General features: G+C 35.5%; 1 protein-coding gene across 6 annotated transcripts in view; it reads left to right on the forward strand.

Moving 5' to 3' along the window:
• The window catches only part of ARID4B (AT-rich interaction domain 4B), a 130,128-nt gene that overhangs the window by 96,145 nt on the left and 17,307 nt on the right, over positions 1-16,676 (forward strand). For all 6 annotated transcript variants that reach the window (XM_059054609.2, XM_067025689.1, XM_067025690.1 and 3 more), the window contains 2 exons: positions 12,842-12,926; positions 15,760-15,958. In XM_059054609.2, coding sequence (XP_058910592.1) covers positions 12,842-12,926; positions 15,760-15,958 — 284 coding nt within the window. The remainder of the gene's footprint in view (positions 1-12,841; positions 12,927-15,759; positions 15,959-16,676) is intronic.

The following is a 16,676-nucleotide window of genomic DNA, read 5'->3' on the forward strand; positions in this document are numbered from 1 at the left end:
AAGACAGATAATCTGAGCTACATCATCTTTACCTCTTTTTTTTCAGTTCTTTTCTTCTCGTTATTTTGCTAGTTTATATAATGAGGCAGTTTTCCTAGTGGCCTTTATAAAATGCTTTAAATTCTGTGACGAATGGATAGAATTTAGGCGTTCTCAAGTTTCACTGTAATGAGGGCTTGATTATTTTCTGTTAATTATCTCATTAAACAGAAGGGACTTAGTGGATATAAGAATTGAGACATTCATAAAATTATTCTGCAATTAAGATGCAACTTTGTTAAGAGAAGATTTACTAAAGGAAAGTGTAATCCTATCCTAGGAGCACTTGGATTTTAGAGGGTAAAAAAGAATGTTCAGTACTTGAGCTTTGAAATTGATAGGGGGCTGGGTAGGGTAAGGGAGGATTTTAAATTGAGGCATTCAAGTTTTTAATAATATAGAAAAGAAAAACAAGACCTAGTTCAACAAGACACGCTTGTGTTAACGAGAAGGATGCCATCTACTTCTGACGACTCACACGTTTGTATGGTATGAACGTTCAAAAGAAGAAAACTTACCATCTTGATGAAGACCTGTAGGGTGGATCTCTACAGACTCCAGCATCATAGAGAAAACAATTGTACGTCAGTAGATGAAGCAGTTAATTTTTTTGTAGTCAACATAACAGTATTCCTATTTCTCTCTGGATTAATAACCAAAGAGTCTGTCTTATTGATGAATAAGCAATAATTATGATTTTTGCTGCTCCTTCATGTCTGAAGCTAATCTAATGAGGACCTCAACAAATCCTCATCAGCTCTACAACTGTTTTCCTATTATTTGGGGGGTCTTCAGCTTGATCTCTGAATTTACACTTGAGATGTGCAATTAGAAATGAAGATTTATGCATGAAGTTTCATAAAAATAGTTTTATCTTCATTGGCAGTCGTTTATTACAACAGCATTTTGGAAATTTTGTATGGTGATGTTTGAGTTTTGTTTGATCTGAAACATTTTCCATCAAGCAGTTTTTTCTTAAAATAAGAATATCTTTCTTAGTTAGAAAAATACTGTTTTTCTTGTAATTTCTACGTTTTCCCTTTTTTTCTAAAGTGCTGTCTAAACCTTTACATTAATTTTCATGTATACCTCTGTTTCACAACTGAAAATCTTAATTTTTTTGTTACACAAGATAGCATTTGGGCCAATTTTTTTTTACTACTACAATGAGAAAAAAGGACATTTTTACAAACTTACATCACATTTATGGGAAACAGCCAGAATTCTGGATCTTAAACCACATAATGACTTATAAGTGGTACAGTATTGCTACAGAATTTTTCAGATATGGTGGCCATATGGAAAACTACTGTCCAGTGCTATAGCATTTACTAGTTCACCACGTGCTTTTTTACAGAATTTTTAAAAATTCATCTAAAAATAGCATTCAGTATAGAAAAATGAGAAAGTACATAAAAGGATCCCTACTAATACTGTTGTGTGTTCTCTTTTAGTCTTTTAAAAAATATATCTCCATACATTAAAAAAATTATAGTCATACTTCAGTAATTTTTAATCGTAGGCTCTCTTATATTTGTTTTAATTTCTCTTAGTGATGTTAATATTTTATAGATGTTTTTAGTATCATTAGCTAATTGATCCTTTTCACTCTCAAGTTTCTAGGTCATGCCATAAAACATGAGATTGATGTTTGAAAATGAAGTTACACTTTGAAATTCACTGGCCATAAACTTGAGTGTATTGGATTTATCCTTGTTCAGTAACAGCTATCCTTGTTCGGTAAAACAACTAAGCGTGTTGGAACTATCTAGGCTGCTTGGCATGGGATTTAAAATACATCAGTATTATATTATGTATTGATGCTGATTTATTTTTCTCCATTCATTTCTACTTTGGCTTTCCCTAATCAAGGAATTGGGAGTTTGATTAGAGAATTTTTTTAATATTGATGATTCCCAACTTCATTAAATGATACCGTTAAGGTAAAAGAAAAAGAAAAGAGACACTAAAATGTCAACTGTAAAGCTCTTAAATAACTAACAACAGTTAGCTCTAGTCCATGTTACAAGTTATAGAAAACTGAAAGTAAGATGAATTTTACTTAAGTATATTATATGAAGTGAAAATGTATTTCATTTAAAAAATACCTTATTTTTCTAAGCAAATTGGCTCCTTGGAAGGAGTGGGTGGAGTGGGAACTAGTAAAAAGCTTTCACAAACAAATGGGTTTAATCCCATTTTTTGTGAACATTCAGGTGCTTTTTATCAAATATCTTCCTTTATTTGGCAAACATAAGTTCAACAGCTATAAGCCAAATACTGTGCTTGGCACTAAAGGTACAAAGAAATAGTCCCTAGCGAGGAATCCATTGTCCAGGTGAGGGGAGAGCCTCTCCAGCATGGACAGCCCCGCCTCCCCTGCCCTCATCCTCTCCTTATGTTGCTCACATTCTTCAGTCATTTGTTAGAATCTTTTTTTTTTAACCCCCATGTTCTTCTGTTGCTCTTGTGTTGTTGCTTTGTAGTACCTGCTAGACAAAACCACGAGAACGCTGATGAAATCTAACACTCCTCCTACTCCCTGCCTGCACCTGTGCAGCTAATCCTGTCTGGAGGAAAGCAAACAACCACAATGAGTGGTCTTATTTTAAATTCATGACTGTGAACCTCAAGTGGGCACTATATGTCCTCCTTTCATGCCCTTTCTGCTTTCTCAGACTATTTCATTTATTTAAGGGAGTAATTTTTAATTATTACAGTTTTTATTGGTATAATTAACATGCAGTATTATATTAGTTTCAGGTATGCAACATAATGATTTGATATTTGTATGTATTGCAGAATGATCACCACAATAAATCTAAGTAACATCCATCACCATACATAGTTACAGAAAAAAATTTTTTCATACTGTTTCTTATCTCCTCAAATCCCCAGCAACTCTTCCCCCATCCTCACTTTCAGCTGGTGACCTCATTGAAAAATTGAAATAAGAGAATTTCTACAGAATTCCACTACATCACCTTCTTACCTACATCTGCTGCCATGTTTTCTGCCTTCTCATCTTTAGCCTTAGGTGAACAAGCATGCTACTATCTAAATTTATTTATTTGTTTATTTTTGGTTGCGTTGGGTCTTCGTTGCTGCGCGTGGGCTTTCTCTGGTTGTGGCAAGCTTGGGGGCTACTCTTCATTGCTCCGCGCGGGCTTCTCATTGCGGTGGCTTCTCTTGTTGCAGAGCACGGGCTGTAGAGCACAGGCTCAGTAGTTGTGGCGCATGGGCTTTCTTGCTCCACGGCATGTGGGATCTTCCCGGACCAGGGCTCGAACCCGTGTCTCCTGCATTGACAGGCAGATTCTTAGCCACTGTGCCACCAGGGAAGCCCAGCTACTATGTAAAACCCATCTTCCAACTGCCATACCTTCTTGCCCAAATCAGAGATATGGTCCCAGAAATTCTCCCGTTTTTTCTCATTTTCTCATTCTGTTCTAAACCATTCCCATCCACGTATAGACCTGCAGTTATTTCTCTCATCTCAGAGAAAACTTATTCGAGCTTCCCCCTGCTTTCCCTGCTGTGCTCTTTCTTTGCTCCACTTTCTTCCAGCAAAAACAATTTGAGTTATTTACACTAGTTCTCCAGTTTGTCTCCTGTTGTTTTTGTGTAAACTCAACCCAGTGAGGCTTTCGCCTCCACCACACCTCCAGAACGGTCACCAGGGACCCCATCTAGCCAAATTCCATCCCTTATTTCTTGACTTCTTGTTACTTGCCTTACCTTAGTGCCTGAGCCAGCTATCGCTTCTTTTGTGGTACTTTTCACGTGGGTTCTGGCTGCTGCAGCTGCAACTACTTTTCTGGTTTATTTTCCTTTTCTACTTTTCCCCAATTGAAAACCACCCCTCAGTCATTCTGTCATTTCTTATCTCTATGTGTTTTCTCTCTTCTAATTGTTCCCTTCTTTTATTCTTCTGGTATCCATTTTAAATTATTTTACATTCTGTTCCTGATTTTCCAGTCCTGATTTGAGTCACTTTTTCTGATATTGAATTTTTCTGAATTATTTTTTGGAGCCAAAGGGATTTGACCTCCTGGAGTATAACTTCCATGTAGGACTGTGGGTAAATTTTTTTCCATTGTTTAAGCTTTTTATATTGGGACCACATTACTTTACATTACGGAAGTGCATTTAATTTTAAAATATTAAAAAAAAACCCTCAATTTTCATATTCATTCCATTAATATCCCTTACCACATCTAGAATGTTCTGTACATGCCTGGCATATGGTAACTATTAAGCGAATATTGAACTAGATTGGACCTCCTGGCAACAAAATGGACGTAGAGCAGAAATTAAAATCTAAAGAAAGGAGACTTGTATATAAAAGTGATACCTGTGGACTATAGAGACTAGTGGGAAATTGGGACAGATGTGGCTTAGTTTTCTCCCTGGAACCTCTTCTGTATCATTTTACATATGGTAACTCTTTGCTTAACTTTTTGAGGAACAAACTGTTTTTCACAGAGGCTACACCATTTTACATTCTTAACAGCATTGTATTAGGGTTCCAATTTCTCCATATCCTTGCCAACGCTTGTCATTTTCTGTTTTTTAAAAAGTGTTTTATTTATAGCTAATCTAGTGGGTATCTCATTGTTTTGTGTTTTTTTTTTTTTTTTTTTTTGCGGTACACGGGCCTCTCACTGTTGTGGCCTCTCCCGTTGCGGAGTGCGGGCTCTGGACGCACAGGCTCAGTGGCCACGGCTCACGGGCCCAGCCGCTCCGCGGCATGTGGGATCTTCCCGGACCGGGACACGAACCCGTGTCCCCTGCATCAGCAGGCTGACTCTCAACCACTGCACCACCAGGGAAGCCCTCTCATTGTTGTTTTGATTTGCATTTCCTTAATAACTAGTGATGTTGAATATCTTTTCATCTACTTAATTTTATATGATCATTTGTATATCTTTTTTGGGGGAATGTCTATTCATGCCCTTTGCCCATTTTTGAATTGGTTGGTTTATGTTGTTGTTAAAGAGTTGTGGGAGTTCTTCATATATTCTCTATACTAATCCCTTATCAGAGATGTCATTTGCAATATTTTCTCCCATTCTGTGAACCCACAGAATTGTCTTTTCACCCTTAATAGTGTCTTTTTAATTTTGATAAAGTCCAGTTTATCTATTTTTTCTTTGTTGCTCATGCTTTTTGTGTTGTATCCTAGAAAACATTGCCAAATCCAGTGTTATGAAAATTTCCCCATTTTCTTATAAGAATTTTATAGTTTTAACTCTAATATTTAGGATTTTGGTCCATCTTGAGTTAATTTTTATATATGATTATGGTAGTCAATTTTTTAAATAACCTCTTTGGGTAATATACAGAGCCCAACTCCTAATTAGCAGCCAAAATGGGATTCAGAGTAAGAGGCTTGAATGAATCTGATTGGAAGTGCTCGTGTCCTGTGACCTTTCTTCCAGTCCCTGTCTCCTTTTGTTCCTTTGAAGAATTTTGTGTCACTTTTTCAGCTTAATTTCCCTGTTCCTTCCCTGCCATACTTTCATTGTACATGCCTTTGGTCTTAGGAATATTGATAAGAGTACAAAGTTGTTCTACTCATATGCTTTGAAATAATTATTCTGGTAATGATAGAAAGGAAAGCAAGGTACTCTATCTGGGAAATTGTCTGCCTTATTTTTATAGTTGAAAGTTAAAGAACTGTAAATGAAGGCCATTTGACAATGGTTTCCAAGGAAATATCTGTCAGCCTGTTTTAAGGGGAGGAAGGGAACATTGCCCATATCTCTTCACCAACTCTTCCTATTCTCTTTGCACACTCCTCCTCCTCCTGTGTGCCATTCTTCTTTTCTTGATATCTCACTGCCGTCTCTAAACTCTTGTCTCCATAAACCCTTATGTCACAGTCTCCTAGCCTACTTACTTCTGTTTATGCTATAAAGCATTAAAATTTAAAACTACTAGGGAAGTCAAAGGACTCTATGTTACTGCTCATGTGAAAAATTCTTTTTCAGCATGCAAATGCTTTGTATCAGACAGTCCTACATGTAGAGAAATTTAAACGAAAGCTTATAAGCAATGAACAAGGTGAAGATAAAAATAAATTTTTACTTAAAAAATGACTTTCGAGTTGATTAGTTTTTCAGTGCAAGTGAAAATAAAAATTTCCTTTGTGAAAAAGATTAATAAACTCATATATTTTTGCCCTCAAATGGCCTCTTTCTCTTTCCTTCTTCCTTTTTTCCTTTCTCTCTCTCTTGCCCTCTCTCTGAGTGTTTACTTAACTGGGACTGTTCCATTTAGTATTTTTCGTAGGTTGACAGGTACATTTAATGTAAAGCATTAACTTGGACCTATTCCATTTCATAGTTTTGTAGGCTGGCAGTTACATCGGTATGTTTGTCTGAATGTGCACAAACATACTAATCGCCTAAGTTTATTAAATATTAATAAAACAAACTTTGGGGATACTTTTAGAAGTCAGTATCTGCATCACAAAATACAACGAGTGCCAGAGTTGTTAACCATTTGCAGTGGTCTTTATAAGCCTGGTACAATGCTCTGTGATGTGTTCTTAACATTATATATTGATACTACCTCTGCTTGAAGACCTATACCTTTGTTTCATTTTACAAAGTTAAATTCTCTAGGAAAACAGATCTCTATAATTACAGTACATTTCTCTTGGGCTATTTGTGTCAAATCTTTAATATGATGATGATATAATATTCATGTTTTTATCATTCTATTATATTCTTTATTACAATGAACACCATTCCTGTTTCTTTGATGTGGATTTAACAGTGTTGTATGGAGTGGAAATATGAAATGTTAATAGCATGCTTAGAATTTTATTTTTTCAATAATATGATGCTTTTATCTTTATCTTTGTTTTATCCTAAGTACATGACTAAAAGTGTTATTGTAGTCAGTAGGTCTCTATAAATTTTGCTTTAGATATTCTCTCACATTAAAAATAAATATGTAAATTGAGATTATTATAGAAAATTCATAACGTAGGTAAATATTGATTAAATTGCTTATAAAGTTTATAATTGATAATAACTAGTGCTGTTCTTCATCATGACTTGGTCTTTTTTTCTATTACAATGTCATATTTTTCCCTCATATTTTCTTACTCAATTAAGGGGGAAAGAATTCCTTTCCATGCTAAAGAGGGCCTAAATTTCCACTTTAGATGTGAGGTTTTTAAAAGCTGAGTTAGTTTTATGACATATATTAAGTTTTTTACCTATAGATAGGCAGGATATAAAATACATATTGTTCAGCAATTATGAAATGAGTCTCTCCATTACAGAAAACAACATACAAATGATGTTAATATTTCACTTATATTAACGGTTAGTTATTAGATTTTATCTTTTATAATCTGTATGCATATTTTAAATAATGAGTTTTTAAGTATTTTGTCAGTTCGGTTTTGTTGATGAAGTTATATGTACAGTATCCTTATTCTGCATGTAATTATTGTGTGGGTTTATATTAATACATGGCTGATAATATTTCTTTGAAAGTGGTTTAGTTAGGTTTAAGCAGAACCAAAATCTGAACTGATGTGGGCACAGTAACCATTTTGGTATCTTATGTCTGGTTGACTAATGTTCTTTTCCATTTTTATTGTTGCTAAATGATTTCTTAGATGATTTGCCAACACATCCAAAAAAAAGTCAAAACGTTTTCTTTTTAGAACTCTGTTTTTCTCTGGTGAGAGCAAGTATGCTATGGTCTCTGAATGGTTCCTTTTAGCTCTGTATAAATATTTTAATTCAACACATTAAAATTTCAAATATTTATGTAGCTACTTTTTTCGAATGGTTCAGAAGGTTTGTATTATTACTTATGCAATGACTGATTAGTGTTGTCCTCTCTGTTAAATTGTAAACTCCTTGATAAGGAGCTGTGGTGCGTTTATTGCCCAGTGCCTAGTGCAGAGCCTGTCACATGATAGGTACCTGAGAAGTATTTGTCGAATGAATAAGCCCTTGTGTAGACTTTTAGTCTGGGAGTTTCGTATAATTTTTTAATTTGGGGGATCCTCTGTTCTGCCGTCTTCGGTTCAGGTAGGTCAGGGAACAGACTCTGCCAGAAGTTACGTGAGTTGCTCATGCGTCTGTTCATTCATGTTTATTCCGTTGGTTGAATGTTCGATGATCTCAATAGACTATTCTCAAATAAGTCAGTATATTCTTTGAAAATATTTTCCTTCGTACATTAAACATCAGATAAGATACTTGTCTAGACTCCATGCATTAATTACGAGTTTATTGATAACTGAATTGAAAAAGTATGGTCTAATCATTAACAGACTTAGTCTTCATTTTCGAACTCAGTGTTTGTTAATATTTGTTCCAATATTTGTTTTTCTTTGTTTTTTGGTATTTGTTTTTAAATGGAAGCATTTAGTATTCTTCTTTTACTTGTGCCCTGGCAAACTGTATTTCCTTTTGTCACGAACAGGCCAATTACTCTCTTCTGTTCGTAATTTCTAAATTTAAAGTCCAGCTAAAGGTAGTATAGTTTATATCAATAATCCAAACTTCCTTGTTTTCCTCAGACATTCTCATAAAACTCTATTGCTTGGATTAAAGTTGCAGGTCATTTTGTTTGTAGGCCAACCACTTAGCTTAAATTTCTCTCCTAGTTTTCAAGCTACATTATCACAGAACATGAGAGCTGACAGCAATAGGCCTGCTAGCCTTGGGGAGAAATCTAGGTATTTAACAATAACGTGGTTTCTTTGAATACCTGTTGCCCTAAATAGCTGTTCGTAGTTCCTGCACAGTAGAGAGACCCCATCAGAATATGCGTTCTAATGTCTTGGTTCCCTTTGTGGTACTTAAAGGCGAATCAGGAATATTGGAGAGCCACTGTGAGGGAAGTACAGCATGTCCATGTATTTGGGAATGTTTGAGAAAGGGATGGAAGCATTTTAAAACCAAAAAATTTATATTTGACTTAGTTTTAAAAATTCTTGTATTCTTTAAGAATGTATTTTGAGGGATGAATGGATACCGTACTTGGTATGGTGCCCCAAGGAGAAATGAGAAATATTTCATGGTCTTCTGTTTCTTAGCTGCAAGTTTCTGCTGTTTGCCACTTCCCTGTAATTTCAACTTCTATGGTGTCCAAGATATTTGAATTTGAACTAAATTTTCCCATTTTCTATCTTCTTTGACTGTTTTCTTATGCCTAAAGTAAATGTGCTGTAATCTCTTTTTAATGTATATTAAATAGACTATATAAAAAGTTTAAGTTTATATAGAATAAACAGAATCAGTGACAGCTTTTTCTGTAGTTCTGAACTAAATTCCCTTCATTCAAGTCTTTATTCTTGGTATTTGATAGGGAATCAGAGATCTTAACCCACTAATATTAACTTAATTTAAATTAACAAGCACTAGTAAAATAAAAATTAAATTGGCCTAACTCTTTCTTATATAATTTAGTGTCACTAGGAAATGTTGCCTTTCGGGGTGTATCATTTTGCTTTTTTCCCCACATGAATTTATGTTTCTCTCCTTCCTGGTCTTTGAAAGTACTCTGTAAAGAAAATAGAACTCATGGACTTCTTGGTGGTCCAATGGTTAAGACGCCATGCTTCCAGTGCAGTGGGCGCATGTTTGATCCCTGGTTGGGGAACTAGAATCCCACATGCCTTGCAGCCAAAAAAAAAAAAAAAAAAAAAGAAAAGAAAAGAGAATATAACTCCTGAATAATACTCTAATCAGTAATTACATAAAGGGAAAGAACATTTCCTATTTTAAAAATATATACAATGATCAGTTATAGCTATCAGTTTATTTTCTGATCATCCTTTTTTTTTTTCCTTGTAAGGTTAATCAGGCAACTAAAGTGCTACTTGGAACCTCATTACATTCTGAAATATTTCTGTTAATGTTTACATCACTGGTCTCTACCTCTATTTGGTTAAAGGCATTTGTAATTTGAAAAAGCTACCTTAACCAAAATTCTCACACATTGTTTTCACCCGTTCTCCCTCCTCGTGGATTGGTTCATACTGTGCATTCTTAATGAGGCTTTTTCAGTTGCTGGTCTGGACTCTTCTGTATGCTTACTCTGAACAGGACCTGGCCTGCCTAGTAGTAATCATTCTAGTATTACACTATTTAACAGGCAGTCCATCTCCCATTCTTGTCTAACTCCTCACATAGTGGTTTTTGGTAAGCCTGTAGCTTGCAAGGTGAGTTTGCTTCCATGGTTTGAGTTTCTCAATCTGTGAAATAAATTCTTGATAGATTTTAAAGGCATGTTCGAGTTCTGAAGAATATTAATTATAATAACAATAACAACGTTGTGTTATTACATTTTCTGAAAGGCAGCATAAATCTAGCTGAAAAAAGAAAAAAAATCTAAAAGAATAGTATTAGAACAAGGGAATGCCTGAACAAACAAAAAGCACTGAGAAAGGAGAGTAGAAAGAGGCAAATAATAAAGGAGTCACAATATAAGTAACAGCTAATACTTATAGAACCATACATTACCGTGTAATTGCTCTAGTAGGAAACATATCTAAATAATTTCCCAAGGAATCTCCTAAAACCATACAGAATATTCAGTAGTTTTCAAACAAAATTGTTATGTAGAATAGAAAGACCCTCGTGTTTAATTACTGCTGTTCAAGTATTTTAGAAGCGTATATAGTTTGTTTCTTCTAATTCCCGAATCTTTCTTTTTCGTTTCCTGCCTGGCTCAACACTCTTTCCACCCCCAGACTCACTAAAGTTCTTCCGATAACCATCCTCTTATATACCATCCTTAGTTTATGTTTGGGTGGAGGAAAAAATGATTATCATATAGTATCTGTACTCCAGTGGAGCTTAGGCAGCAAGCATCAGCCTATACCATGTGGAGTAACCACTATTTTATTTATGTATATGTTCCCTATACCTTGTTCCTAAGAGAATTTAAGCAAAATACATTACCTCTAACTCATAAAGAAATCTTTCTCTGTCACAGTGAACATTGTAACTATGGGGACAGTAAGTATTTTTTGCTTGTTTGATGTGTTTGGTGCTCCATCAGAGCTACAGTATCTTGGTGATATTATTGCATTGAAAGCTACTGTTTCACCCGAATTTGAAATATAATAATTCATGTCAAAAATCCAAGTGGAATTGAATAGTACTCTTATTGGTAGTCAAAATGTCTGGTATTACAAAATTAATTGTGCAACAGTACAGTTTGGTTAAGAAAGGTAGAAAACTCTTACATCTTCATTTAGCTTATGCTGATGTTATGTGTAACCATCATGAACTGTTTCTAGTTTATTTCATAAGAAGATAGAAAGCTTGTTTTTGTTTTTTTCTTAAAGTACATAGCATTGATTTCCATAACTATATTCAAGTAAGAGCAACTTCTAGAAGTTCACATTCAGCTTGGTAGAGGGCAGATATATCTTCTGTTCATTCTTCACCTTCACTCTAATTTTGGAAGGAACTAAATTGCTTTCTTGTCAAGCATCATGCAATTTTGAGTATTAATGGGAAAATTAAAATTACTATAAATGTACAGGTAGGTGCTAGTGTGCCAGTATAAATACCAGAGGAGTGTGTTTAGTAGAAGAATAATATTTGACTTAAACTGTTCAAAGCACTTATTATATATTTGATCCTCAAAGAGCCATATGTGATATTCAGTCTTATTTTTTATTTTATATTTTTAATGTGGTCTTTATACAGAACGAACTAAGTCTGAGGTTGAGAACGTCTTGACCAGGGCCACATAACTAGTCAGCAAGGATATGTAAAGACTTTTCTAGAACTCATTCCATTCTTTCCTCGTCCTCTCCAGTTATCACTGTGGCCCTCAGCAGCTTCCAGCAGACACTGCCGTAACCATTGTGGGACTGAGCCCTCAGCTTTGCTGCAGCCCATGGTTTGCACCAGCAGTATAGCTCTGCCTGGGAGTTGTTACAGATACAACTAGGCCTGTCTAGAGCAAGAATGTAATTTATTAGTAAGCTAATGACCCAGGTCATTTGCTTCCTGACTTAAGGTCTTTATTACTTCACTTAATACCTCTGGTAATGAGGACATTTTAATTTAAAAGCCCATTTTCAGTTGTTCATTTTCTTGAGTTAAAAATATCAGTGAGTTTTCCCATTTTCCAGAATAAGTGTAGATAACTTTCAAACATAAAAAGAGGTTAATTTGTTTTTAATGTTTCTTTCTGGCTGAGTTTTTACAAAAATAAACTGTCTTTTATTTTTTTCCCTTTAAACAAATAGATTTATTGCAGTCAGTAGTGACGTGCACCCCGTAAAATCATGCAGACGGCCAGCACGGGGTGGAGGGGCCAGCATGACTGTTGGCCCTCGGCTGCCTGCACACGTAGGAAGTGTCTCAGCACTGGAGGCTTGGCAGAGCCGTGCTTCCCCTTGTAGCTTCCTGACACGGTTAGGAAAACTGGGCTACTTGCTGCTTACGAACACAACAAAGTACACAAAAAAAGTACAGGAAATACTGGGATTTCTCTTAATAGCTATTGCACGGATTTGGTTTCTCATTGGGGCAGCAGAGCAAGTGCTAGTCCAGGAGTCCAGAGATCTTGCTGAGTCTTAGCTCAGCCAATAGCTGACATTGTGTCCTTGTATAGGTCACTTCATCTCTCTCTTTGAGCCATGGTAACTTTATTTCTTGAACCAGGAAGTTGAACTAGATGGCCTCCAAGGCCCTTTTCAGTTCTGAAATGTTCTGATTCTATTTACAAGTTTCTCTTTAATATGGCATGGTTCCTTCTGTGGTATGTATTTTATATTTATGTTAATTTCCTTCAATTTTAGATATGATGAATGGATTAAAGCAGATAAAATAGTACGACCTGCTGATAAAAATGTGCCAAAGATAAAACATCGCAAGAAAATAAAGGTAAGTGTTTATTTAGCTGTATGATAGCTCTTAATTAAGGAACTTTGCCTCCAAAATGAGTATTAAATGTGTGTGCATTAGTGTTAGTAGAGTGGAAATACTCTCTTGAAGTAGCAAATTTATCAAATGCTAGATTTGCGTACAATTAAGATTGTCAGCTTATGGAAAGGCATTTTGAAAACAGTACTAAATGGTCTTTGAGGCTTTTTCAGTTCCAACATTGTATAAGTCCACTTAGCCAGATTTCACTTACCCATTTCAACTGTTTCCTACCCCTCTGGTCTCCAACTAGGAGTCATTAAGTATTGTGGCTGGAGCCCTGGGGTTACTGTAATAGCTGTAAACCATTAGAGGAAGAGGAGGTGTCTGAAGGCAGAGGAGAGCCTATCTGAAGCTCTTCTTTTTTCTTCATCTTTCTCTGACTATATAGGTAGTGCCTTAGAATGTGTTCACAAGACCCTGTTAGGCAAACTCTACATGGATACCGTGGGGAATCTATTAATGAGCTTGTATGGAAATTAAGGTTACTTTCATGTATGATAGAATTACGCTTATTCATTCTAAGACTGAATCTTTCTAATGTTTTATTAGAAAGTAGAACCATTAACTAGGTTTTAGAATATTTTTTAATCTTTTTAATGGCTCTTTAATACTTGAATGGTATATATAGTTGAAGTGTTTAATAGTTCTCCTGAAATTCAATTTTCATATTAAAAGTGAGGAGCTGTTTACTTTCTGGCTAAATGATACCCTAGTGGCCCTAAATACTGAAAGGTTTCCCCTAGAGTGATTATTCTTTTCTCACTGTGAAATTGGGTCCATATTTTTTAAGTTCTGGTATAGCAACTCAGTAGCTACGACTCAGGACACTCTTGGTCTTTATTGGAAGTCATGCTACATTTAGCATCACTCTAAGCTACTAGAAGAGCTGTGTGTGTGTGGCACTAAAAAGCCAGTTTCCTTACACAGAGCAAGTTTTAGAAGTAGTATCTCTCAGGTAGAAGATACGGTAGGGGTAGGAGAAGCAATGTTTAGAATATTACACTTGGGGAATTTTTTCTAAATATTTATTTAATTCTCAGTTTAGTTCTCAGCCCCTTCCAGGCATTTAAAATTCTTGGTCATAAGGGAAGAGGCATATGAATTTTGAAAAAGCTTCCTAGAAAATATTTAATATTTTATACCCATCACTCGATCTCATCTGACTGTGAGAACCACTATTTTCAAGGCTGTCCTCTGATAGGCGTTAAAAGCCATATTTGAAATTTGCATGGGGTAGACTGTTTCTGCCTTCATAATGCATGGTATATTATGATCTCTGGTATAAAGTGATGAAAAGGCTGGCAAGAATAGAAAAATGAGAACAGCACTAAACATTGAGAGGTTTTGGTAGTCTACCTACACATAAGCCACCTCAGTGCATCCAGAGAATTCAGCCCACGTGCTCTAAGTCAGTGGATCTCACACCTGAACATGTGTTACAGTCACCTGAAGGACCTGTTGAAACTCAGATTGCTTGGCCCCATCCCCAGCGTTTCTGATTCGCTAGATCTGAGTCTGGTTCAACTTTTCACTTCTAACAAATTCCCAGAAGATGCTAATGTCGCTGGGCCAGAGTCCACACTTAGAGAACCACTACCCTAAACAGAATAACTTCTCTGTGTATCCAGAATGATACTAATTATGTACCATCTTTGGGAGAATTGTGAAAATAGCCACTCATGTTCTGTATTCTCACTATATAACAAACAGGACTTCAGAATTGTTTACTTCTACGTAGTGCTCTACGTGATCATTTAGAAGCTTGTCTAAATTATTTTTCCTATAAATTTTTTTAAAATTAATTAATTAATTAATCTTTGGCTGCATTGGGTCTTTGTTGCTGAGTGCGGGCTTTCTCTAGTTGCCGTGAGTGGGGGCTACTCTTCGTTGAGGTGCACGGGCTTCTCATTGCGGTGGCTTCTCTTGTTGAGGAGCACAGGCTCTAGACTCGCGGGCTTCAGTAGTTGTGGCACGTGGGCTCAGTAGTTGTGGCTCGCGGGCTCTAGAGTGCAGGCTCAGTAGTTGTGGCACACGGGTTTAGTTGCTCCACGGCGTGTGGGATCTTCCTGGACCAGGGCTCAAACCCATGTCCCCTGCATTGGCAGGCGGGTTCTTAACCACTGTGCAACCAGGGAAGTCCTATAAATAATTTTTAAAACAAATTTTAAAAATAGTTTCCAAGAAATATATTAACCTCTGCTCATCTATGCGTAAATAGAGAATTTCAGAAAATTTCTCATTTTTTCCGGAAACATTATCAGTCATACAGGAAGGTTTACCCCACTGACTTGACTTTATAGCAAGTCATTTGTTTGTTACTCCCACCTGTCAACTGAATGAAGATGTTTGAAGTTGTGTCATTCCCAACTCTCATTTTATATTGACAGTCTTACAGGTTTTAGAACTACCAGCTTGAAATTATGTTTCTGTTGTTTTTTTAGTGAATATTTAATTTAAGCCTATTGGGATTTAATTTTTACAGACTTTGTAACACCAGTTATTAGCTGTAGGGAAGTTTGCTAGTCTAAATTGCCTATCTGATTGCTAATTTATTTCCACTATTAAAATATAAATAGTAGACAAAAACTTATTTCTCATCCTGTAGTATTTGTTAAATAACTGAAAAAACATTTCTGACTGTTTTGTGGGACTTTTTGTATTCTTTCTTTTTTTTTTTTTTTAATAATAGTCTGTAACGTTGAGTTAAAAATGAGTTTTAACATTGTTACTAATAAATGCCTCATGATGTATTATGGCTAACATGGGATACCTTTTTTTTTTCTTAACCTAGAATAAATTAGACAAAGAAAAAGACAAAGATGAAAAGTATTCTCCTAAGAACTGTAAACTTCGGCGCTTGTCAAAACCACCATTTCAGACAAATCCATCTCCTGAAATGGTATCCAAATTGGATCTTACTGATGCCAAAAACTCTGATACAGCTCATATTAAATCCATAGAAATCACTTCTATCCTTAATGGACTTCAAGGTAAACATAACAAGCATCCTGTTGCATGCAAGTATTTGTTTTAATTTTTGTTTGTTTTAATTTTTATAAATCAAATTCTATAAAGGTAATTCAGTGACATTATCAAATTCTCTGTTTTTAATTGAACCAGAATTTTGTTGACTCTGTTATTACCTGAAATAAAATCAGCCATTGACTGAGGCTTGGAAATATTTCTGTTATTAGTAGAGCTGAGGGCACCATTAGATTTTAGTTAAAATTTAATATTCAACCTCTAGTACTATTACTGTGTTTTTTTCGGGTACCATCCTTTCTGTAGCTGTGTAAAACATAGTTTGTATTATGCAATATGAGACTATAAAATTTTACTGAACTTTTTGTAAAGAATATCAAACTTTGCTTATCTTGATTATATTTATTATGATCTCTTTTATGATGTCCTTATTGCTTAATGTTTAAGGCAGAATGAAGTTTAACAAATAATAAAAGTGATGCGTACTGGAGGGGAAGATTTCTGTAAATCTGACTGGCAGGGAAGAGAGAATCTGATCTGTCAAATGAAGTAAAAGAATGTATCTCCATAAAACTACTTTACATTTCTTAAAAAAAACTCACAAACTTTACATTTCTTATAACTTAAGAGAGTTTGAAGTGTGTGTGTGTGTGTGTGTGTGGTACGCGGGCCTCTCACAGTTGTGGCCCCTCCCGTTGTGGAGCACAGGCTCCGGACGCGCAGGTT

This window comes from Kogia breviceps, chromosome 2 (genome assembly GCF_026419965.1).
Source record: "Kogia breviceps isolate mKogBre1 chromosome 2, mKogBre1 haplotype 1, whole genome shotgun sequence".
NCBI lineage: Eukaryota > Metazoa > Chordata > Mammalia > Artiodactyla > Physeteridae > Kogia > Kogia breviceps.